Source organism: Conger conger, chromosome 14, assembly GCF_963514075.1.
Source record: "Conger conger chromosome 14, fConCon1.1, whole genome shotgun sequence".
NCBI classification, from domain to species: Eukaryota; Metazoa; Chordata; class Actinopteri; order Anguilliformes; family Congridae; genus Conger; species Conger conger.
This window is the reverse complement of record NC_083773.1, coordinates 8,126,481-8,152,635: the sequence shown is the minus strand read 5'-3', so window position 1 is coordinate 8,152,635 and position 26,155 is coordinate 8,126,481. Positions and strand designations below refer to the sequence as shown.

Sequence of the window (26,155 nt, the reverse complement as noted above, 5' to 3'; positions counted from 1 at the left end):
TATACTCTCTTAAGGTTGCATTGTGCGAATATACCTCCAATAATAATATAATATATATCTCCAATAGTATATTCCAGGGATCACTAGGCCAGGGACCATCAGATCAGTTCCCATACCTTCATTGTCTGTAAGGTGCTGTGGCAAACAGTTCTTTCTGAAAGATGGTACAAATCTATTTCAACACAAACCTCTGGATAACTTGTTTTCCCATGTCTTCATTAGCCTTCATTTAGTCTGATACACAGGGGATCTCCAGGGCATGGGTTGGGAGCCCCTACAATAGATAAAGTTTCATGGAGTGTGTCCTGAAGGAACAATAAGAAATGTATAAGTAAGAAATAAATAAGAAGTGTAGTTTCACTGTGAGCTATCAGTTAATGCTGAGATGTTGGGAATGACGGTGTTTTTTCTAGATGTGTTCCCTGGAGAATGTCGAGCACAGTGTCTCTCACATGCACACACGCACACACGTACACACACATGCACACACATGCACACACACACACACTCACACACACAAACACACACACACACACACACTCACTCACACTCACACACACAAACACACACACACGCACACATACGCACACACACACTCTCACACACACACACACACACACTCTCACACACACACACACACACACTCATCTCCTCCCTGTCTCCTGTGCCAGACGCGGCCCACGCCTCCTCACCTCACCTCGGCCATGGCAGAGACCATCCTGGCTGCTGCCTGTGAGAGTGAGACACGCAACGCTGCCAAACGCATGCGCCTGGACCCCTACCCCAACCAAGTGAGTCATGACTCCAGTGGCAATTGGCCGTCGTTTTCAATATTCGATGGCTTACTACATCAGCACCACTCAGTGTTTGACTTCGGAACTTCTGAGACTTTTATTTTGGTTAAGGCCACAAGGAAAATTAAGTCAGATGGACTTTACAGTTTTTTACAATCGTTTTCACACTTGTCTCAATACCATGTCCACTTTTTCAAAACTCTTCACACAGTGTGCTTTTGAAACACACACCTGAGCACATCAGTTAACATTTGGTGCAAAATGCACTTCAACCACCAAAACACTTAATATTTCACCCAAAAGTGACTCTTGCTGCCATAACTATAGCACATGCTTTCTCCCATAAGACTACTTTGTCACTCAATGTTCAATGAACTACAAAACACAAACAACTTGGAGCATTGCTAAATACATATATTATGTGTTTCCCTTTCCTCTATTTTTGCATCCACAAATGTTTCAAGCCAAGCAGCTAAAGAAACTTTTGATCTGTTGGTTTTCCTCTCACAATAGATGTCATGACTGAGTGTAATGAAGGGGGCGACATGGCTCAGGCAGTAAGAGCAGTCGTCTGGCAGTCGGAGGGCTGCTGGTTCGATCCCCTGCCCGGGCTGTGTCGAAGTGTCCCTGAGCAAGACACCCAACCCCCAAATGCTCCTGACAAGCTGATCGGTGCCTTGCATGGCAGCCAATCACTGTTGGTGTGTGAGTGTGTGTATGAATGGGTGAATGAGAAGCATAAATTGTACAGCGCCTTGGATAAAGGCGCTATATAAATGCCAACCATTACCATTTATGGTAAATTTACAGTAAACTGTAAATGAATGAATGTTTTACTATATTGGAAACCCAGAATAACTATTTTTACTGTGTAATGTAAAACAATATATGATAAAGAAACAAATCACAAAAGCAACAGTATTCTTCACAGGGTTTACAGTATTTTGACATTTGTTCTCACAGTGCAATATACTGTAATTCAGAAAAGAAAAATACAATACAATCAATTACTCAAAATACATTACAATCAATAACAAATACATACCAAAAAGCTATATTTTCACTATATACAGTAATTTGCACATATATTGTCTGCCTATCAGTATCAGAAGTCTACTGTTGGCCTGGCCCATCCATCCTGTCCTCTGCATTTGGCCATAGATTTTCATCAACATCACTCCAAATGTTATCTCTTGCTATACACCGAGGAAAACATCTCTTTGCATGCCTTTTCCAGCCCTGGATGTGTTCCACTGTTATGTCCATACACCCAGCAGCCATTGCATCTAGACGTGACATCTGTTCATGTGGGTGGTGGTCCTAAACCTTCACATATACCTTCATAAACTTCATATTGGTATCTGAGTTCCTTGACACCCTCAGAGTTCCTGTCAAAGGGGACAGTGTACAACCGTTTCATCCTGATCTGATGTTTCTGTAGCACTCTTGAAATGGTTGTAGTGCTTGCACTGTCAGTGTTTGGAAATATGTTGTCTGCGATTATGTTGTTGCATATTTCTCTTAGCCCGATGCTGTTGTTGACAATGACCATCCCAACTATTGTATCCTCCTGTTGAGGCGTAAACATTCTTCCCTTTCCCCCTGTGTGACTGTGTGAGGTAACCGCTGGGTCCTGTAGTGAGTCAAAGACAAATGTGCACTGATACATCTGCTTTTTCTGGAGACTTCTCAAATCACAATACTGCTGTAATATACACATCAATTGAACTCCTTCAGTCAGAATGTTGCAAATACTGTATAGTAACTGTTGGTTTGCCTGAAAATCCTCACTATTGAAGCCACTGTGGATCTAGGCAAGTTTGGTTGAACCCTCAACCTGCTTCCCTCAGGGACAGACCATGATTTACCAATGACTGTGGCTCTGATTTCATCAGACACAACTGTTCTTGCTCTTCTGCAACGTCTTCTTCCTCTACCTCTGGCTGCATCCATTTTCCCCACCAAGGCTAAAGAATTCAAATGCCAATCCAAAGATGGCCCCTTTTGTATATGTGGTAACGGGGCACAAACAACAAACACCTGGGTAGGTTGTTCACTGAAATGACAGCCAGGTGTTTCAACAGTACATATACAGCAGTAATAGCGGAAAAATCTCTTCAGTGACAACTACATCTATATTTACCCTATATACATGCGCATTTCAATGCAAGTATGATCACTTTTGCATGGATGGTAACAAGGCTGCAAACAAAAAAATTTCATAAACTGAATACAATTTCTGCTCAAATCAGAATGATCTGCCTTACGTATTTCAAGCATATAGTTTCATTTTTCTGCCAAAATGCAACATATTTCCTTCCACAATGATCAGAATTTCATTGGGTTTTGAACTGAAAGTTAACGGTTTTGAACAGAGTATCTAAATGTCTGCAAAACTTCCTGTATTTGTACAAACTTTTGCTGGTAGTGAACATTGACTGAGAGAGGTATTCATGAATTTTGGAAGAAGTGGTGATTGAATGCCTTTAGTATGAAAGCAATGCAAAAATATCCACAGTTTAGTTCACATAGTCTAATGATATGGTGAATGTGTTAAGTGTTTTGAAAAAGTGGACATGGTATTGAGACAAGTGTGAAAACGATTGTAAAAAACTGTAAAACATTTATTTAAAAATTATACAATGCCAAAATTTGGCCTGAAAATGAATAAACATGCTGCATACTTGTACAACTCATACATACACTCGTACATTTCTTGTACCTAAGTAGGCTTATTATACCTTTTGAGCTACATAAAGTTTAGTTTAGATAGGAAACTTTCCATCTTACCAACTACTTGTTTGAATATGCAACACTTCTTGGTCATTTTCAGGCTGGAACCAACATTGTATTATTTTTTAAATAAATTATCTATTTAACTTTGTTTTTCTTGCGGCTGTTTGTAACCAAAATGTCTTTGAGTCTTAGAAGTTTGAAAAGTTTACAACATACACCAAGTGGTGCTGTTGTAGTAAGCCATCAAATATTGAAAACAAATTGCCAAGCGGCATGAATTAGCATTTATGTATGAACCTTTTTTTAGAGCAGTATTATGAAATCATGTTTTTCCCTGCTTTAATGCCAAAGCTCCAAAATCGACACAAATCCCAGTTTGTACTTGCAAGTGACTTTTTTGGTACCACTCCCCCCTTCTTTAAGAGCCAATATCTCCAGAATGACAAATCCAATGAGGCTAATGTTTTGGATGTTCTTTATTGAGTATATAAAGAACATTTACACCAAGATTACAAGATTTGAGAGGTCACCTCCCCACACCTCTGGTTGATTTTTCAGGGACCCATGTGTCATGTACGATAAGGTTGAGGTTTCCAGCCGCACTGTTAACTCACAGATTGCGCCGATCTTTAAAGTAAGCGCTGAAGGGTATGCACCTCTCTGTCCGTGTGCGTAGGATGAGCAGAGTGCAGGTGACCGACCCCACCCTCGGGAGCCGGCCTCTCTGCCGCTCACAGCCTCCTCCCTCCCGGCCCCCGCCCCGGGCTTCCCCCAGGACCAGCTCTACACCAACGGGGGGCTCAACTACAATCTCCGTGGTTACAGTGGCCTTGGCAGCAGTCTGCAGCAGCCGGCTTCCTTGACAACTGGTGCTGCTCAGAGCAATGGTAATGGGATCTTTCTTTGTTTTCCTGTGTGTGCGCATCTACATGGCAGCTTGAATGGTCCAACCGTTCTGTATTTTAATATTGTGTCAACAATGCAGTTCTGGTCTCCACTTCCCGAATAGGATAGATTGATTTCAAGCCCGTCCTGTATCGACTCTCTTTGTCTCAGTCATTCTCTCTGGCTCGTTCCCCAGGTCCCACGAACCTCCGTATGAAGTCTCTCTCCTCTCTCTGTCTCAGTCACTCTCTCTCTCTGGCTCGTTCCCCAGGTCCCACGGACCTCAGTATGAAGTCTCTCTCCTCTCTCTGTCTCAGTCACTCTCTCTCTCTGGCTCGTTCCCCAGGTCCCACGGACCTCAGTATGAAGTCTCTCTCCTCTCTCTGTCTCAGTCACTCTCTATCTCTGGCTCGTTCCCCAGGTCCCACGGACCTCAGTATGAAGTCTCTCTCCTCTCTCTGTCTCAGTCACTCTCTCTCTCTGGCTCGTTCCCCAGGTCCCACGGACCTCAGTATGAAGTCTCTCTCCTCTCTCTGTCTCAGTCACTCTCTCTCTCTGGCTCGTTCCCCAGGTCCCACGGACCTCAGTATGAAGTCTCTCTCCTCTCTCTGTCTCAGTCACTCTCTCTCTGGCTCGTTCCCCAGGTCCCACGGACCTCAGTATGAAGTCTCTCTCCTCTCTCTGTCTCAGTCACTCTCTCTCTGGCTCGTTCCCCAGGTCCCACGGACCTCAGTATGAAGTCTCTCTCCCCTCTCTGTCTCAGTCACTCTCTCTCTCTGGCTCGTTCCCCAGGTCCCACGGACCTCAGTATGAAGTCTCTCTCCTCTCTCTGTCTCAGTCACTCTCTCTCTGGCTCGTTCCCCAGGTCCCACGGACCTCAGTATGAAGTCTCTCTCCCCTCTCTGTCTCAGTCACTCTCTCTCTCTGGCTCGTTCCCCAGGTCCCACGGACCTCAGTATGAAGTCTCTGGCCTCGAACCCCTCCTCGAGCAGCTCCAGCGGCCAGGGGCAGGGTGGGGGCGGCGGAGGGGCGTCGGCCCAGCTCAGCACCCCGGAGATCACGGCCGTGCGGCAGCTCATCGCAGGATACCGCGAGTCAGCCGCCTTCCTGCTCCGCTCTGCCGACGAACTGGAGAGTCTGATCCTCATGCAGAACTGAACTCACACCTGTATACACACACACACGCTCATTCACACACACATACACACCCGTTTACACAGCCCCACACACTCACACACACACACACACACACACTCATTCACACACACACACACACACTCACTCACACACACACACACACACACACTCATTCACACACACACACACACACACACACACACACACACACACACACACACACACACACACACACACCCGTTTACACAGCCCCACACACATATACACACCTGTTTACACAGCCACACACACACACACACACCCCTTTACACAAACAGCCACACACACACACACACGCATTTACACAGCCCCACACACACACACACACCTGTTTACACAGCTACACACACACACCCGTTTACACAGCCCCACACACACACCTGTTTACACAGCTACACACACACACCTGTTTACACAGCCACACACACACACCCGTTTACACACACATACACACACCCGTTTACACCACCACACACACACCCGTTTACACACACACACACACACACACACACACACATATACACCCGTTTACACCACCACACACACACCCGTTTACACCACCACACACACACACCCGTTTACACACACACACACACACACACACACACACACACACCCGTTTACACACACACACACACACACCCGTTTACACACACACACACACACACACACATATATACCCGTTCACACAGCCACACACACACACACTCACATGCATATGCACACACTCATTCACACACACACATGCAGTTATGTGTGTTTATACACTTGTGTGTATGAATACATATTTTCGGTGTGTCTCTAAACCAGAATACACAATTTGGAAATGCACAGATGTGTTGCACACAGATATTTTTTCTTCCTGAAATTGACCTGTGATATTTATTGGATTTTCCGAAAATTTCATTTCCAGGAGAAAAAAAGCGAGTATTAATCAGAAAATGAAAAGCAACAAAATTTGTTTTGATGCAACATATCAACAGATTGATTTGTGTAACTCCAGAGCCAGATGAGCACATTCTGCCCCATCCAGTAATTACTCACACACACACACAGAGTGCCTTCAGAAAGTATTCAGCCTTTTTGCACTTTTCTGCATTTTGTTCTATCACACTTCAAAATGTTAATGCTTTTAAATATAGTATTTCCCCCACTCAACCAACATAAGCGGCACAATTCATAAAAAATAGTTTTATTCAAGTGTACATCTTAAAAAGCTTAATCGGTTTTTTTTAAAAGTCAATACTTTCCAGACTGTTGGGGGCAATTACTGTATTGAGTCTGTATGATCTTTGCAGATTAACATTTGGATTTTTTGCCAAGTTGCATGAAGAGCTGTGGATGTTCTTATGTCATACCTCAGGTTTTCAGTAAGATTTTAATCTGGGCTTTGGCTGGCTGGGCCATTCTATAATAGTCATCAAGAAATAAGCAATTTGAGGTGAAAACTTACTGAAGGCGCACAAACACACACACAAACACAGTCCCGTACATACTTACACACATGCATAGACCTCTCTTTCTTACACGCGAACACACAGACTTAACTCGATCGAAAACAGAATGCAGACAGATGTCAGCCCTCCCTCGCCCCTATAAAAACATAAAGAATGATATCACAGGGGCGTAGTGCTCCAGGCATCCTCTTAACTTACACGTGAGGTCTGAGATTAAACTCATCCTGCCAGCGAAACCGCAGAAATGCAAGCAACCCAGGTTTCTAATCGACTTCAGTTTGCCTGCCAGTTATAGAGCCCATCAGACAAACCCTTTCACTCAGAACAACACTCGTAAAACATGTGAAGGCTGAACGTCTTCACTAAAAGTCTGTCCATAGCAATCTTTTTACAAGCACTCTTGTCTTATCCCTCTCCTTCCCACTGTAGAGCTTGAACCAGGCTGGCTGTGTACAGATGCTTTTCTTACAGTAATGTAAGGGAAACATAACTGTGCCAGTTCTTTGGTCCCGACTCTTTCTGTTTCCTGAGGCACTTTTTCTCTCAGCACCCTGCCCTTCCTGTGGGGAGTGGCCCTCCTGAGCATATGCATTATGGAAAATGTAGTTTCTTCCACATGGAAATACCTCAGTCACATAGCACTTACCATGACCCCAGGTGGTGTCTGAAATGTGCTGTTTGCCAGTACACGTGGGACTTATGTTTGCATAGTGTTATGTTGGTTTTTAAAATCTCTCACATAGCACGATGATAATTTTTACTTTTATCCCATCCCTATCACCCTACACTTCAGTTCATCCATCTCTCCCACCCCATCTTTCCCCACCCTGCCCCATTACGCACTGCCCTTAACTACACAAACTGCATTTAACTACACGGCATTCCAGACTGGTCTGAACTACACAACATTCCAAACTACATTTAACTACAAAACATTCCAAACAGCTCTTAACTACACAACATTCCAAACTGCTCTTGACTACAATATTCCAAACTGCTCCTAACTACACAACATTCCAAACTGCTCTTAACTACACAACATTCCAAACTGCTCTTGACTACAATATTCCAAACTGCTCTTAACTACACAACATTCCAGACTGCTCATATCTTAAATACACAGCATTACAAACTGCTGTTAACTACACAGCATTCCACACTGCTATTAACATTCCACACGGTTGGTATATTAAACACACGATAAATCACACCACCCTTTGCTACACGACATTCCACGCTGCTCATAACGGACCTTTTTTTTTTGTCCCCTTCTCTTCCTGAATGGCCTTCCAATCTGAATTAGTACCATGATGAAACAGCTTACTCAACAGGACTGCACATTTGCACCACAGAGCACATCCCTGCTCAAATGCGCAGTCACACCACAGGACAGATCCCTGCTCATCTGCGCAGTCATAAGGACAGATCCCTGCTCATCTGCGCAGTCATAAGGACAGATCCCTGCTCATCTGCGCAGTCATAAGGACAGATCCCTGCTCATCTGCGCAGTCACACCTCAAGACAGATCCCTGCTCATCTGTGCATTTCCAATCTGCACCTGGATTACCATATGTTCTGCTGCGTACCACTGAAAGGACTTTGCTCTGGGACACAAGCAGAGGAGGAGACACCCCACCTGGGGATGCAGAGCTTCTCATCAGATCACCTGCTGAGATGAGAACACCTGCGTCACAAAGAGGAAGTCACCGGGACAGCGGTGGTGCAGAGAGGGACCTACACTACAGACCACAGAGAACATTACAGAGCATTATGCAAGAGGAGCCTAAGATTGGGGTCTTCTCTCTTTCTCTCCAGAGACTTAGGTCTTCTCTCTTTCTCTCTTGCTTCTCTCCCCCCCCCCCCCCAACTCCATATTTCTACCTCTCCCTCTTTTCCTTTCTTATCTCTCTACTCACTTGCCCTGGGAGTGCTAGGCACAACAGTGCATTGTGGGAATGGTCGCATTTGATTGGTGTGAAAGGACTGGCTGTGTGGCCAGAGTTTGCGTAGGGGTTCGCTAAAACGCAAACCAGTGGCTGGTCTGGCTGCCTAAAAACAGAGATGGTGGCAAGGCGGCCATCTTTCTCTCGAAAGTTTATCGATTCAGCTCAGATGCCACACAGAGACGAAAAGGGACTCCATTTCCCATAATGCACTGCTGTGGCACAGGCTTACTGCTCTAGATGCACCGGAGTGGTGGGTAGGATCTGCTTTCGTAAATTACATCCTGCTTATTCACAGGGCATCGGTCTAAAGCAGGCACTGCATGGATCTGCTGACTTGTACAATGTGGATGGATTGTTGTACCGTACAGATGCCGCAATCTTAATCATCAGTGTCTGCTATCAGCCCATCCGCACGATAGGATCTGCACGTCGTCTGCTCTGAGCCAATCTGAATGGGGCAGTATGCAGGGCAGTATGCAGTGCGCAGATTGTAAAACTTCTCCTCAGCCCCTCCCACCTCTGGAGTTCTTGTTTTCCTTCATAATCAGCTCATTATTTTTAAGACATAATGAACACACTGTATAGTGAAAAAGGCAAAAGACAATCTTGGGAAACGTGTATGTTTGTGAATGGGTTTTTTTAGTTAAGCCTCTCTCTTGTGTGTGCAACTGGGCGTTCTGCCCAGGGAACGTCTGAGCGTTCCACCATATCCCAGCATTCCTGCTGGACTCCCTCTGTGTGGTGCCACCCCCTTACACGTTTTAATCTGAGTTTTATTTTTTAATTGTTGTTATTATTAATATTGTACTATTGTTTTATATGCGTATATATTATATATATTTGTAATGTGAGTAAAAGTAGTCTTTTTTTCAGAGATGGTTTTTTTGTACAAACACTGAAGCTGAGTAGGTCGTTCTGTGAGCCTATACATTCCCAACACAGATGCACACGTGTATAGCACACGGGTCGAACACAGATGCACACGTGTATAGCACACGGGTCGAACACAGATGCACACGTGTATAGCACACGGGTCGAACACAGATGCACACGTGTATAGCACACGGACGGGCCAGCTCTGGCTTGTGCAGTGTAGCCTGTTTTGGGGGCGGGGGGCTGGAGGCTTCATGTACCTCTTAATTATGGCTGGAGCTATCGAACCCTGTGCTGTCAATCACTGGCACAATGAGAATCAAAGGCACACGATTGATCGCTCCACCAAGTCTCTAATCACTGCTTCAACTGCCAGTGGTCCCAAGCCTGTTCTTGACTAGCAAAGTCAGTAAAGTTTGAGGATCACCCTCGGGAACATCTGGTTCCCATTCTGGATGCCACTGCTGTGTCCGTCAGCGTTAAGGCACTAAAATAATTTTGGTTAAATCAGAGACCAGGGATTCATTTCAGACTGGAGATCCTTCCCTTTCTTTTATTGCAATCGCCTGATTCCCTGTGGACAGCACAGAGGCCAATGGCAGATGAGGAGAAGAAGGTATGAGAAAGTGAATTGAACCGCAGAAAGAGCTCGGGGACCTGTAGTGCTTCGGAGGCGAGATGTTGGGCCTGAAGGTCACAAACCTCCGGTCTCAGAGCCCCGGGGCCCCGGCGGGCGGGGCCCGTTCCACGTTCATGCCGATGAACGCGCACTTTAGCGCACACTTTAGACGCGCCTCGGCTTGTAATGTGAAACGGATCTTCGCACAGCGGAAAGTGTGCAGCTGGACCTTCCTCCTGCCCCGTGTGGAGCGTATGCCAGGCGGCTGGCTCTGTGCATCCATCCCAAACAGTTCTTCGCTGCTAAATTTACAAATCCTCGCCGAACTAAATCGGATGTGTGTGAGACAACTTAAGTTAAAAATGTGGCACGGTTTTTATTAGTTTTTCCTTTGAAAAACAAGACCACATGTCCCGGTAGCATATTCTTTAGGCAGATCAGTGTCCGAGCAAAAAGAAAAAAAATAGAAAAAAAATAAATGGTCTTTTTATTTTTCTATTGGGGCAGTTAACAGTCAATTCTGTATCGTTTCAACTGTAGCCTGTTTTATTATATATATATTTATTTCTGGTGCTGTTTTATCCATTCATTTTTATTTATTATTTTATTTGAAGTTTACCAGGAGCTGCTGTGTGACCTCTGGATTCTGTTATTTCCTTACACGGATGTGATGCTCTTTCTATTCTCCTCTTGATTTTGGACTCAGTGAAAGTGTAATGTTTACATGTACAGATTTTTTGCTATTTATTTTTAAAGTTCCGTTGTTTCTGTCGCTTTAGTTATCTATCCCCCCGACCCCCGACCCCCGACCCCCGACCCCCGACCTTATTCTTGTTTTAGTTTAACTGCGTACCTTGTGCGACACGTTGAGGGAATATGTGACCATGCCCCCTGTATAAGACCCGTCTGGGAGAGTGGCCTGAGAGGCAGGGGAGGACATCACTGATGGGATTTCACTGCGAGTGTCTGACACTCTTCTCTAACCAATCGCAGGCCAGAACTCAACCACAGTGAATTATAAGCCATGTAGCCCACATGGGAAGAATGGGAAAAGGTTTTTAAAGGTTATTTTTATTTTTAGAGGAAAACGCAAAAACCTCAGGAAAAACAAGGAACCTCTGAGTTCTTCATTTTTTTTTTTTGTATGTTTAAAAAAAAAAAGCATAAAGCATCTTATCAAAAAATGGTCCATCTTCCCTCTCCTGATTGATACCGTGTAATTCATGAAATGATGATTCTGTTTTTATATATATTTATTGTGTTATGGCAGTGTTTTTTTTGTTTTTTTTTTTGTTTTTTTGTTCCAGTATATGTGACTGAATATTTAAATTCTTTAGAAAAAAGTGTTTATAAATATAAATATATATGTGAAGCAAATAAAAAATGGAGAAAGAAAATAACATTTGTTTGATGCAAAAGCAGCTAAAAGAACGTGTCCTAATTATGCCACTTAAAAGATGGAGGAATGACCTGAAAGTAGTTCCTTTTTTTCCGTTGTTTGTTTGATTTTTTTTACGTCTGCTGGGGTAATATCTTTGACGTCTGTGAGGCTCTGGGTCTGCACAGCTGTACTTGAGTTCTGAGTATGCTATTAAAGGAGGAGCTGTGGCCTCACACAGAACCTGACCTCTCTGCTCTCTTCATCTGGGGGGGACAGGGTTTTATATTAACATAACACAGGAATACACAATGACTGTAAGTGTGCCTGTGTGTGTCCATGTGTGTGTGTCTGCGTGTGCGTGTACTGTCAGTGTGTGTGTGCGTGTGTGTGTGTGTGTGCGTGCGCCCATGCGAGTGTGTGTGTGTCTGTGTGTGCATGTGTGTGTGTACCTGTGTGTGTGTGTTTGTGTGTGTGTGTCTGCGTGTGCGTGTACTGTCAGTGTGTGTGTGCGTGTGTGTGTGTGTGCGTGCGCCCATGCGAGTGTGTGTGTGTACTGTCAGTGTGTGTGTACATGTGTGTGTGTGTCTGTGTGTGCATGTGCGTGTGTGACTGTGTGTGTGTGTTTGTGTGCGTGTGTCCGTGTGTGTGTGTCTGCGTGTGCGTGTACTGTCAGTGTGTGTGTGCGTGCGTGTGTGTGTACTATCCATGTTTGTGCACCTGAAACAATATTGTAACTCCATCGCCAAAGCGATACAGCACCTTGTGAACAAAGAAACTGTGGTGGGGAAGTAATAAGTAATTCATGATGATATTCTGTAGCAGGTCCATTCAAAGACTATTAAGCTGTATGAATCTTGTTGTATACATTTTACTGGAAATGGAATAGTGTGGGCGGTCTGGTACTGCCGAATCCAGCAAGGGGTGTTATTTCACCTTTAGTTGTGGCTACATTAGAGTCAAGCATCTGCCTGCAGAACAATTTTATCTGGTGTGGGTGACTGAGTTCTATTAGTAGGCTCACTATTTTCTCCAAAGCCATTTTCCACAGTAATTCCTGACCGTGAGGTCAGTACAGCCTTCTTTGATTGCACATGGTAAAGAATGATCACATTACACCTCCCCAGTCATCCACATTAAGTCCACTGCTGCTTAACGACTGACACCAATATTCCCACTGCGGCACTGCATTAAGGTTCTACGGTGCTTATTAGACCCTTAATATATGGTTATTCGAACATGAGACTACAGTAGCATGTCTTTAGTGTTATCTTTACTTTATCAGTGGTCAATATCTGGACATGGGAGCGCCCTGTGAATGCTGGTTTTCATTACAACCACAGTTGCAATCCCAGAATCTTAGCATGTTACCTTTCCTTTCTTAAATGCTTTTCATGCTTAGAAGGAATATTTTCCCATCTTAAACCACATTATGTGACAATAGCTTGTCGTGGAGAATAAAAATCCCATGGTCCCCATTGTGCTAAATTATAAACAATTACACAACAAGAGTTATAAATTATTAAATTATTACATCATTTAAATTATTTAACTGATCAAATTAAAGGCCGGGGTGAAAGTAGTTTGCAGAAATATGTATTTTTGAGCTTTCCTTGCCTAAGTGTGTCTATTATGCTTACATTGTTTTCCGCCGAATGACCGCAGTCAGTTGTGTTGCTGTCGGCAGCGGTGTATGACTAACAGACACAGGTGCTCAGGTTACAGGCATCGCTTCAGGGAACTGGCGCTGGATAGTTTCCATATCGCAGGTCACAAAGCATATTACCTTAACTTGCAGAAGACAGATTTTTCCATGGGCAACATTTTTGCCTGTATCTTACATACAAAGTCAAATATTTTCAAGTTCAGAATAGCCATGTTTCGCTTACAAATCAAACAACATGGCTGAGAAACCAACCTGTTGGGGCACATGGTGAAACTAAATGTTCAGAAAAGTAGGAACCTGCTTGGGCAATCACGGCAGTTCATGCTTGCCTTGCGTGCAAGACCAGAAATAACCATCATGGCATGTGGTTGTGAGAACAAACATCCTACTGACATTTATACTGGTCTGCCAGGGGAACCAGGGCGAGACCTGGGTGGAATTGGGCCAAAGGTCCAGATTCCCAAAGAGGGCACACGTTCTGACTTTCCCCCCAAGCCAGGGAAACCTATCCAGTGTGCGGACACGTTTGGCTGCACAGTGAGCTCCATAAGTCTTCGGACAAACATATACCTTTTCATAACTTTGGTCTCAACTCCACAATTTTAGATTTGTAATCAGACAATTCACCTGTGATTAAGGTGAACATTTTCAGCTTTTACAGTATTTGCATGTCACATTAGGCACCCCATACTGGTTACATTACATTACATTAATGGCATTTAGCAGATGTACGGTTGATCAGACCAAGCAGGTGACAATCCTCCCCTGGAGCAATGCAAGCTGTGTGGATCTTGTTGTGGCTACACCGGGGATTGAACCACTGACCTTGCGTGTCCCAGTGATGTACCTTAACCACTACACTACAGGCCGGTTGAACTGGAACAGATACAGTAAGCTGCTATGTACAAAATATATATGGCATTCTGGTACATCTGCCAAAGAGAACACGTGCATCAGTTCTTTTGCATCTTGCTCATATTTGGATGTGTGCCCTCTCATTCGTGCCACCTCAGCGTTGAAGTAAAAACTACTGAAAATAGCCTCAGTCCACAGCTGAGCATTTGCCCCAATTCCATTTGTATGGAAAGTGCCGTAGAGAGCAGCTGCTGCAGTCCTGCCCTGTGACACACTTTTCTGACGGACTCTCCCGGAAACCCACTTCGGGGCGGATGACTCACCTTCCCTCCACAGTAACCGTGACAGGGATGCTTTCGCATTACCTGTAATATTTGGATAAGAAGCAAGGTCACAATGTGAGGACCTCCTTCCACTTTTCCACCAAAGCTGGAGAAACTTTGAGGCTTTGCCGGGCAATTAACCAATCAGAGAGCTTTGATCCACACACTGATGAGGCGGTTATGAAGCAGTGACTCCCCCCCCCCCCACAATGGAAAGTTCCAGCTTGTCTGGCTCTCCAGTGAAACAATAAAAGACATGCTTCAGTCATGCATCCGGCTGTCCTTCTGTCAATGCGTTCACTGGTTTATGACTTTGGCCCAGTCCCTGCTATGCAAGGTTGAGTCACCTTGTGCGCGCTATTCTCAGACAGACCAGCAGAAGGACAGGCATGCAGCAGAGCAGAGCAGAGCAGAGCAGAGCAGAGCAGAGCAGAGCTTCGGGCAGGTCATAGGCCAGGCCCACAGTCATCGTATGTTGGGGTACAGCGCACCCCTTGGAAACTGTAATGTTTCCCAGACACTTATATCAGGGTACAGAGTATCCCTTGGAAGATGAAATGTTTCCCTGACACTTATGTAACAAAATGTTCCCCTGACAATTATTTACATTACATTTACATTTTACATTTCTGCTAAATGACAAAAATGTAAAATGTACCGTAAATGTTATGTAAATGCTATGTTAGGGTGCAGAGCATCCCTTGGAAGCTGAAATGTTTTGCTGACTGTATCTAATATACAAACTCTTCACAGTTCACACCAATGGTTTATAGTTCTTTAGGTATGTAATTTGAGTGTGTCAGCTTCTCTCCCTCAGTTAGTGTTTGTGAGGTAGACTCGGACCTCCTGCTGAGCCTTAAACAATACACCAAAATTTTGGGAAATATAATTTTTAGACAAGAATTCAGCCTGTTTGTGCTGCAGTCCTGGGTGATCGTTGCTTAGCCTCACGCCTCTGTGCAGGGTGACTCTTGACCTTGTACATGTGCATAGTCAATAACAACAGGTGGTGGGGGGTTTCGTGACAGGACCGACGAAGGGTCTACAATTTTATTTACACTCCCTGCCGCTGTGGGGTGACACGGCCAGGGACCGAGTTTCAGAGGGAAGATAAGGTATCAGCCTGGGGCCGTGTCGTAGGCAGAGCTCCAGGCTGCCAGCTGCAGCTGCGTGGGCCAGGGCTAGGGCCAGGGCCAGGGCCAGGGGCAGGGGCAGGGGCAGGGGCAGGGCCAGGGGCAGGGCCAGGGCCAGGGCCAGGGCCAGGGCCAGGGCCAGGGGCAGGGGCAGGGGCAGGGCCAGGGGCAGGGCCAGGGGCAGGGTAGGGCCAGGGCCAGGGCCAGGGCCAGGGGCAGGGCCAGGGGCAGGGCTAGGGCCAGGGCCAGAGCCAGGGGCAGGGGCAGGGGCAGGGCCAGGGCCAGGGCCAGGGCCAGGGGCAGGGCCAGGGGCAGGGCCAGGGGCAGGGGCAGGGCCAGGGGCAGGGCCAGGGGCAGGGTAGGGCCAGGGCCAGGGCCAGGGCCAGGGGCAGGGCCAGGGGCAGGGCTAGGGCCAGGGCCAGAGCCAGGGGCAGGGGCAGGGGCAGGGCCAGGGCCAGGGCCAGGGGCAGGGCTAGGGCCAGGGCCAGGGGCAGGGCCAGGGCCAGGGCCAGGGCCAGGGCCAGGGCCAGGGCCAGGCCTTCCTGGGGACCTGACAGTGAGCATGGGGTGAGTCACACGCCGCAGTCTGCAGGTGCAGCCGACTCCCCCTGCCGTGGGACATTCTCAGCTGTGGTCCCTTCTCTCTCTCATACCCGCTCTGCTTCCAAAACACTCCCTCTTACCCTCTGTGCTCCCTCCCTGTGAAAATGAAGCAAAACACTCCCTCTTACCCTCTGTGCTCTCTCCGTGTGCAAATGAAGCACAAAATACCAAAGGAGGGGATATAGAAACAGTGTTTAGATGGCAGCCAATTCTAACAAATTTGCATTTGACATGGTAAGAGAACACCACTAGAGCTCGAGGAAACGTTACATTCATATTACTGCAGGGTCACCATAGAGGTAGTATTTGGACTTCCTTCACCTCACCTCTTCTAGCCTATTGAAGCATCTCGAGCACTTTGGACCCTATCAGACTGCACTACAACCCTCCCCTGACCCTCTATCGCTGCCCTCTTCCTTTATGTTTGCATTTCCTCCTGAACTGACACACACAGGTACCGGGCACTTCTTGGCCCCCCTAATAAACAGATGCAAAAAAAAGGCTGCATTTAGAAAGAGCTGCTCTGCAGTTCTAATCAGTAGTACAGGCCTGGTTTGTGTTCTCTGAGCACGTTGAAGGACAGTGTACTAAGCCTATTGTGTGTAATTCCATCATAATGGATTAGTAGGTGGGGGACACTGATTCTGACAAACAAGAAGGAGGACAGCTTTCTGCTTTGTACAGGGAAGTATTGAAGCTCATAGAAGCTTGTAGAAAGCCCATCTATATTATATTTTTTGCATTGTATAATATTGAATTACATCATTTAGTAACTTACATGTAACAGTTATATTAATGTTCACAAAATTTGGACGGTGACACATTTTTTGTTGTTGTGGCTCTGTATGCCAGCACATTTGATTCAACAATGAATATGAAGTCTGTGGTGGAACACAGAGCTGAAATGACAAAACATTTGTCAATGTATGTTTTTATGCAAGAACAAATCCAACAAATCCAAATAACATGTATGAATAAAATGAAATGACTAATTAGCAAAAGCAAGGCAGCTTAGCAGGACTGTACACCTTTACACCGTTTAAACTTCTATATTACAGATGTACATGAGAACTGGAAGTTATTCCTAAACTGCGAATGAGATATGGGGTTTATTTATTATTTATGGGGTAATATCCATCCATTCATCCATCCATTATCTGAACCCGCTTATCCTGAACAGGATCGCAGGGGGGCTGGAGCCTATCCCAGCATACATTGGGCGAAAGGCAGGAATACACCCTGAACAGGTCGCCAGTCCATCGCAGGGCACACACACCATTCACTCACACACACATACCCACGGGCAATTTAGACTCTCCAATCAGCCTAACCTGCATGTCTTTGGACTGTGGGAGGAAACCGGAGTACCTGGAGGAAACCCACGCAGACACGGGGAGAACATGCAAACTCTGCACAGAGAGGCCCCGGCCGACGGGGATTCAAACCCAAGACCTCCTTGCTGTGAGGCGGCAGTGCTACCCACTGCACTGATCATGCCGCCTGGGGTAATATTAAATACATAAAAAATAAAACACAATGACATGCTTATTAGAATGAATGAGTCACTAGCTTTTCACATCCCATGTAAGTACCTTCCACCCAGTGAATCATGTCTATTTATAAGACTGGCAAGAGAAGCATTACATCACCCTCTCTTTCACTTCCTAAAGACTGGTCACAGCTGGATCAGACTCCTGGTTGAGGGGAAACGCCGTGATTCAGGGGGATGGGCACGATGAATCCCGTCACATCACCCAGTCTGATACCTTCAGAATCGGTGTTGAACACTTAGGGCAGGGGTGTCAAACTCCAGTCCTGGCGGGCCAAAGTGTCTGTGGGTGTTTGTGGTTTCCTTTCGATCAGCAGCCAATTAAGGCCTTGAGAGCCAGGTGTTTGGACTCTTTAGCCAATCAACGACTTAAAATGATCTGTCATGCTGAAACATAGCGAAAGCCAGCAGACACCGTGGCCCTCCAGGACCGGAGTGAGGGGAATCCAAAGAAGAATTTTGAAGCTTTGGTACCGTTCGTAAAAAAAAAGAAAATCATGAATTCCTAAAGCTGGTGAAAAGCCCACACGGCTGCACTACCAAGGAAACAGCAAACCAGTGCACCATCTTGGTTAGGCATATTTTAAATGCATTATTAACATATTTTAGTGCCCATTATATTCTTGTAACTTGCCAAGACGACCACAACCCCCCCCCAAAAAAACTTATGAAGACATTTTACAACTGAAAAGGTAAAATAGGATTGTGCTTTAGCTTCAGTGCTAATGTCACACTCTTTCTTTCTGAAGGACCCATTTTTTGTAAGAACTCAGTTAAATATGTGGCCTATGGTTGGGTTCATACCATTAGACAAACGTCTTGGTGCTGCCTGAAAGCCAGTCGCAAATTAATTTGCCAAGGTGCCAAATCAGATTACGATGACCTAAACGAAGCACTGAACAAAGTCATTAGGCAGTGAAACCCACCAATAAAATGAGCACAACAAAACCCACATTTGTTAATTAGCCTTTAGTTTGCAACACAGCAGTGTCAACACACATCTACATGTGATGGTTCAATAAATTGGACAATTTCTTCCAGATACCATAAAACTAATAAAATGCAGTGTATTCAGAAGTCTTGACTCAATTTCAGGAGTAATTTCTCAAATTTAGTCTGGACATGTTAGCATTAACCCAAGCCATGGAGATACTTCAGCTCATGTTTAAAAAACAAAAACAAAACACCAGACCCTTCCCCTTGTCACAGATTTTATCATCTCAAACTGGTCGCCAACTACCTGCACAAGGTTTCTCAGTTATTCATTTGCCTCAATACTTCAGTGCATTGGCCATTAAATGAAAATTAAATAACGAAAAGACAGAAATGGGGCCAATCAAGTGTTTTCTGCACTAGTAAAAGAAATGAGGGGCTGTGGAGCACAGGTGTGGGAGAGGAGTGCAGCACTTCAGGGTCTCCAGCCGGGATTCCAGGACAACCACAGTCCAGCCATTGAGAGATATACTTCACATGTCAGCAAGGGGGAGGGAAAGGCAATTAAAACAGATTTCAGACCTGGAAACCAAAGTAACAGACAGAAGCTACCCCAGTTCATCTCCCCTAAGAATAGACCCTGATCCCAATTCTTTGTCAGCGGGGATTGCGTGGACTGTACTGCTCGCCCGAAATAGCCGTATAAACCGCATGGCAACCAGCCCCGTGATTTAAAGCCGGAGATTAAAATTAGGATCTCCAAACAGGGCACCGGGATTCCTCCAATAAGCAGGTGGTCACAGGTTTGGCTCTCAGGGCAAGGTCCTTAAACCGAAACAAATATACAGCAACATAATGGGCCACTGCAGCAGGGGTGGCCTGTAGCGCAGTGACTGGGACCCACAAGGTCGGCGGTTCGATCCCCGGTGTGGCCACAATAAGATCTGCACATCCATTGAGCCCTTGAGCAAGGGCCTTAACCCTGCATTGCTCCAGGGGAGGATTGTCTCCAGCTTAGACTAGTCAACTTTACATTGCTCCGGATAAGAGCGTCTGCCAAAATGCCATTAATGTAATGCAACACAGTGCCACCAAATAAAGCTCTCAAGTGCCCATTCTGACCGGTGAGGCACAGGTAACCCATTCAGTCAGGGAAGAACAAAACTCCAGACAAATAAATAGGCTGCATGATGCTACTTTATTCATCTTCAAAAAGCAAGGGTGACAAAGTGGAAATGCTCACAACAACTACAGTGTTAGACACATGGAAAAAAAAAGTGTTATAGCATTTAATATGAGAGTTCTCTTTTCTGCTGTTCCTTTTTTTTTGAAATATTTTTTTGTTTTTTTTGGTCATCAATGGTAATAGTAGTAGTTACACACAAACAGCAGCCTATTTCTACTATAAAATGTACAAAAATACGAAATGGGGTGCACCCCCGTCTCCTAGCGTCGATCTACTGGGTGGGGCGGGGCGGGGCAGAGGGTGAAGTTAAGGAGGGGTGACGCTGCCCGCCTCACTGGTCTCGCTCATCTGCCTCTTCACCATCTCCTTGGCAACGCAGGTGACCTGGCCGTTGCTCATGCTGACCACCCTGAACACAGCGAAAGGGAGGATTAGTCACAGCAGTCCCCCAGCGACAGCCAGACCCTCACGGAAAGACACCCAGTATGACAACGAGGCAAGACTGGTCTTATGAAGCAGCTCTCAAACCGTGCCATGTTTGCTGGGCTTGGGTGCATTTCAGCAGTTAAATGCTCAAGGTTGCTGATGGGTTAAACCCGGGGTGTCCAACCTTATGCAGAAAGGGCCGGTGTGTGTGTGTGCAGGTTATCGTTTTAGCACAGGACTAAGACAGCTGATTCTACTCATCAAGGTCTTGATTAAAGACCACCATTAGTTCATTAGTATAATCAGGTGCGTTACTGCTGGGTTAAAACGAAAACCTGCACCCACACCGGCCCTTTTAAGATAAGATTGGACACCTCTGGGTCAAACAGTCCACATAACGAAAGCAAAAGAAACAGAAAACCCTGCAGACACAGCCATGCGGGGGGGTGTCAGAGGTTATAGTGCTGATCAAGAATTCTTCGCTTTTTAGCATGTCGATCAGAGGCGATTAGCGAGGCGTTGCTTGGTCATGCGTCTATCAAGTGCTAGAGGGAGGTACTCTGATATCAGATATGAAGACTGAGGTGGTGCTCATTGGCAGGTGGGTCAGGTTGGCAGGTGGGTCAGATTGGCAGGTGGGTCAGATTGGCAGGTGGGTCAGGTTGGCAGGTGGGTCAGGTTGGCAGGTGGGTCAGGTTGGCAGGTGGGTCAGGTTGGCAGGTGGGGCAGATTGGCAGGTGGGGCAGATTGGCAGGTGGGGCAGATTGGCAGGTGGGGCAGATTGGCAGGTGGGGCAGATTGGCAGGTGGGTCAGGTTGGCAGGTGGGTCAGATTGGCAGGTGGGTCAGATTGGCAGGTGGGTCAGGTTGGCAGGTGGGTCAGATTGGCAGGTGGGTCAGATTGGCAGGTGGGTCAGGTTGGTAGTTTACTGTTTACTTACTTCTGCTGGAGGTCAGCCCCAGGAGCCACACCAGGCTGGTTCTGTTTCGCAAAGAAGAAACTGGACCACCAGTGTCCAGAATCCTGCCTGGGCAGACCTGGGAACAGAACCGGAAAACCCACCTGATCAGAACCAGCAGTCCACCTGGCTGCAAATACCCAGGTGAAAAAAACAAAAAAACAAACACCCAAACCCATCCTCAGAATTGCTCTCAGCCTCGGAGACACACAATGCACAGGAAATAAGGCCTTAAATCACAGACTTGACTCAACAGGAAACAGGCATGAGTGACACACGGCCAGTTTCCCAAGACTCATTCCCATCAGCCCATTGGCTCGGTGCCCATTCAGCCACACCCCGTCTAATACCACAGAGAAAGATTCTGGGAAGACACGGTGACAGTGTGGCTTAATCTCAGGCCAGCAACTGGCAACAAATCAGCAACAGTTTTCAGATTTCAGAAACTATTTTATTATTTTTGTAAATGCCAGAAGCTCAAGTTTAAAAGGAGCTCAGAGTTATTATGGCAGCGTCATTGGCTAAAGAGTCCCTGCAGACTGGAAGGAAACCAAATACCAGCAGATACTGAGGCCCTCCAGGACTGGAGTTTGACACCCCTGCATTAAGCAGAATCTGGACCTACCAGGATGGTGCGGAATGACTTCCCCGATGAACTCCGAACTGCTGCAGGAGCTGTTACTGGAGGTGGAGCCGATGCGCCCTGCAAGGCAGAGAGGAAGCAGGCTGCACTAGGCCCCAAAACACATCCAAAGATTCACACGTGTCAATTGCAGAAAAAGCGCTCGAAATTGTGAAATCACACAAGACAAAATGTAAAGGTAAAGCACTATTGTCAGGGGTATAGAGGACACACACACCACACACACACCACACGGCAAGGAGAGAGCGGACTGCAGTCACTCACTTCGGTAGTAGTCATGGGTGGCCACAAGAGACCCGCCGGATGGTATAGCAGCCATTGCTTCAGTCAAGTATATGCAGATGGAAAACCTAGGGGAGAGAGAGAGAGAGAGAGAGAGAGAGAATATCTGGTTAGTTGTTCATACATACATGAAAAGCATGAAGACAGAGGGAAAACCAGGAACAAGAGGAGGGCTGTCTGCACTGACAACACGAGTTTCATTAAGCGAAGGGCTGGGCCAGCTGCTGAGGGGGGGTCACAGTGTACCAGGCTCACCAGGGTCACGTTCAGCCTCGACAAAAACGTTTATTTAACAGTGGCACGCTGAACATCCCGTTGCAAACCGTGGGAGAACTGACTGACATCGTACGGTCCGCTCCGGTGGTTCTCCAGTCTATAAAGAGTAGGCCAACATCAATATTGATTTGCGCTACAACCCGGACACAAGGGAGCAAACGCACCTCAAAGCCTGCTGCAGAACATCAAACACCGCCGGGATAGAAAACATAAATCGTTCCAACACTGAAACACCGCAACAAAATATTTTTCAGGTTGAACATCCATCCATCCATCCATCCATTATCTGAACCCACTTATCCTGATCAGGGTCACAGGGGGGCTGGAGCCTATCCCAGCATACATTGGGCGAAAGGCAGGAATACACCCTGGACAGGTCGCCAGTCCATCGCAGGGCACACACACCATTCACTCACACACTCATACCTACGGGCAATTTAGACTCTCCAATCAGCCTAACGTGCATGTCTTTGGACTGTGGGAGGAAACCGGAGTACCCGGAGGAAACCCACGCAGACACGGAGAGAACATGCAAACTCTGCACAGAGAGGCCCCGGCCGACGGGGATTCAAACCCAGGACCTCCTTGCTGTGAGGCGGCAGTGCTACCCACTGCACCATCCGTGCCGCCTAGGTTGAACATGCCGCTGGTCTATTTGACCCTGAGACCACCACTCCACTGCAGAAGTGGGGATGGCCAAACAGAACAGATGGACTCAAAGTTGAATTTCCCCAACTAACCCTGTAATGTGCACAACTTCCACACACTGGAGACCAGGGGAAACACTCGCACAAATATTGTATCTATTGACCTACTAATGTAATGCACATTTGTACTGGTCATCATCATATCATCATGTACAAATGCACATTACATGGCATTTCTGGTTACAAAATGGATACTACAGAAATTAGAACTAATGATGCCACACAAAAACAGTGACAGCAGAATGACCTCAGGTTTAAGATAATTTGGGACCGTTTGACAGGACTCTACAGGCATGAAGAAGCCAGGACGACATTCCAGATGGCCCCCGGAGTTTAAAAGACCTGGATAACACGAGCTACGAACATAACCGTCGGCGCCAAAAACACGGATTAAAACAAGACAATAAAAAGGCTAATTTACGTCAAACGTCAAAACGTTTAAGGCATTTCGAAACGGAAAGAAATGGAGAAAACTGGACAGTGAGCACAGATGGATGCACACGCTCGCGTGCCGTTACATGCAAGCGCGTGAACAGTAATTAGCGTAGCTAGGTTTAGTCAAGTAAACACATTGCCTACAGTAGTGGATGCTAACATACTCGGTTAATTTAATCGCCAAAGTATTTCCTCTAATTTACGACCTTGTAACTATGAATGGCGGACGAAGAAAATTGCTTCGATATATACTCATCTGGAGACAAAGGAGACAAAAACCAATTAAAAAAAAATGACAGGCATGAAAAGGCTAACGCTACCGAACAGGTAATCTTGATTCATGGTAACATTAGTCTAGCCATAACTGATTTGACTCAATGTAGTCACATAGTTATCCAACTGATAACACGCTACCATTTTGGATATAACGTTACACCGTTTTGATCAAGTGTAGATCTGACATTGACGTTGCTTATGAAATCATCACGAATTCACCTCGTTGACATGGGTCATCTGCTACTTAAAACAAAGAGGATAAAATGTGAACGTCCATTGCTAAACGAACGTGATATTAGAAAAAGTAAAAAAAAGTAGCCAGCCAGTTAACGTTGACAAACTAACCATCTAACAGTTTAGGCTACTAACAAATTGGCCACAAATTCACATGTCCTCTGGACATGTCAAGCTGAGCCTAGATAAAATAGTTGCCTGTGGAAATTGCCTTTCATTGTCCTTCCATTCTCCTCCTCCATTTTAACAAACAAGACATCCATCTTTGTTTCTGCCACACTAGCTAGTAAGGTAACATTAGCTGCTGGTCATTCACTCTTGATTTTCACCACAAAAAAAACGAACCTTTTGCGTGTGCTGGATGGTGAAGAAGCACGAAGTGCGAGATCTCATAGGGCAAGGCTCAAGTAAAAGGATTAAACGCTAGGCGACGGGGCCCATTTGTAAAAAGTAATTTTGGGTAAAACCCTCCACGTCCTGCTCTGGTCTCAGCCGATAGCTCTTTCTGAGTCCACAGAACGGAACGGGACTTATATACTGCGGTGACGTCAGGCACACAAGCAGTCCGTCTCCGTGCGCGGACTCCGCGGAATGACCGAACAAAACAACAAGTCACTGCCACCATAATCCAGAACGAAGATGAACAGCTTTTTGTTATGACCAAGAAAAAACATTTAGAAAATGATCATACTTAGTCAGTTAATACAATGAAATTATATTTAGGCCTATCTATATACTGTTAAACAATGTATATTACAGTGAACTATTTTCCTCATGCGCAAAAATTAAACTGCACTGTTTGCCCATAAATAGGATATACATGTAGGCTGCTATTTATATATAAATATAATCTATATTATACTTACGATTGTATCTTCTGCTTGAACACGAACACGGACTCCTTAAAAATTATATTAGGGGGGACACAATTGTCTATGTAGATCTAATGTTAACAGTCTGTGAGCTTGATGTGTTTATAGACAAACCAATATTTCCGAGTAGACATGTAATGAAAGACTGATTGTAAACAATTTCACCAAATGCAAAAAAAATCTTTTTTTCTTGTGTGCTTGTATCTCCCAATTATTGTGTTGTCAGTAGCCCCGTTTAGCCTACATGGAGCCTTTTATCCCATATTTAATCCGATTAATAGACCGGTAGGAATAAAAATGGCTCATGTAACCATTCAATCGGTACAAATGATACTATTCCGATTGAAATTTTATTCCGTTTACAAGCTTTTTTTTTTTAACCGTAATTTTAATCGTTTTAGTTATTAAACATTTAAATGGCTAAAAATCGTGAAACGCTTCGATGGTCGAAAGGCTCGAAATAATAAGTTGAAAGACTGATTATTACAAGGCTAAAAGCCAAAATAAAGAAGTGCTTCCGAACAAGCTTATTTTCAATTTCAAGAACTTACGGATGTATTTATTGGAGATTGAGGTAATGCTGCTGTCACGATCGCTTTCTCTCGTTTAAATTCAATAGTTATATTCAGCTGACGCTGCTGCCTTAAAGGTGACTGCAGAAATGCAAATATTCTACCAAAAAAACCCATAGGCTACTGGGAGATTTGCGAGAAAGGTGTACTGTATAGCTGCGCGAGATCATTCTGCGCATGTCAAAATGCTTTATTCTGATTAAATGATTAAACACAATTTATTCAGATCATGTTCAGTGTGCATGTAAACTGTTCATTTGAAATCTTCAATCGGAACAAATTATTCGAAATGAATAAATATTCTGCATGTAAACGCGGCTAGTTTTGCATAGGTTATATCGGATCCTATATATAGTAAATTT

The 26,155-nt window shown here is 45.4% G+C and overlaps 2 protein-coding genes across 3 annotated transcripts in view; one reads left to right on the top strand and one right to left on the bottom strand.

Moving 5' to 3' along the window:
* Positions 1-5,573, top strand: part of LOC133110442 (nucleolar protein 4-like) — a 66,951-nt gene extending 61,378 nt beyond the window's left edge. Inside the window, exons 10-12 of the mRNA XM_061220546.1 lie at positions 672-791; positions 4,207-4,417; positions 5,356-5,573. Of these exons, the coding sequence (XP_061076530.1) occupies positions 672-791; positions 4,207-4,417; positions 5,356-5,573 (549 nt within the window). The remainder of the gene's footprint in view (positions 1-671; positions 792-4,206; positions 4,418-5,355) is intronic.
* Positions 5,574-20,105: 14,532 nt separating this feature from the next.
* On the bottom strand, positions 20,106-25,897 carry LOC133110732 (pancreatic progenitor cell differentiation and proliferation factor B-like). 2 transcript variants are annotated; one of them, XM_061221006.1, is made up of 5 exons: positions 25,773-25,897; positions 22,404-22,489; positions 22,122-22,199; positions 21,479-21,575; positions 20,106-20,521 (listed from the first exon to the last, which is right to left on the bottom strand). In XM_061221006.1, the coding sequence occupies exons 2-5, from the start codon at positions 22,456-22,458 to the stop codon at positions 20,419-20,421; spliced, it is 333 nt and encodes a 110-aa protein (XP_061076990.1). In that variant the 5' UTR covers positions 22,459-22,489; positions 25,773-25,897; the 3' UTR covers positions 20,106-20,418. The 2 variants fall into 2 exon arrangements, with proteins under 2 accessions (XP_061076990.1, XP_061076988.1); XM_061221004.1 differs by lacking the exon at positions 25,773-25,897 and adding an exon at positions 24,695-24,867.
* Positions 25,898-26,155: the final 258 nt, after the last annotated feature.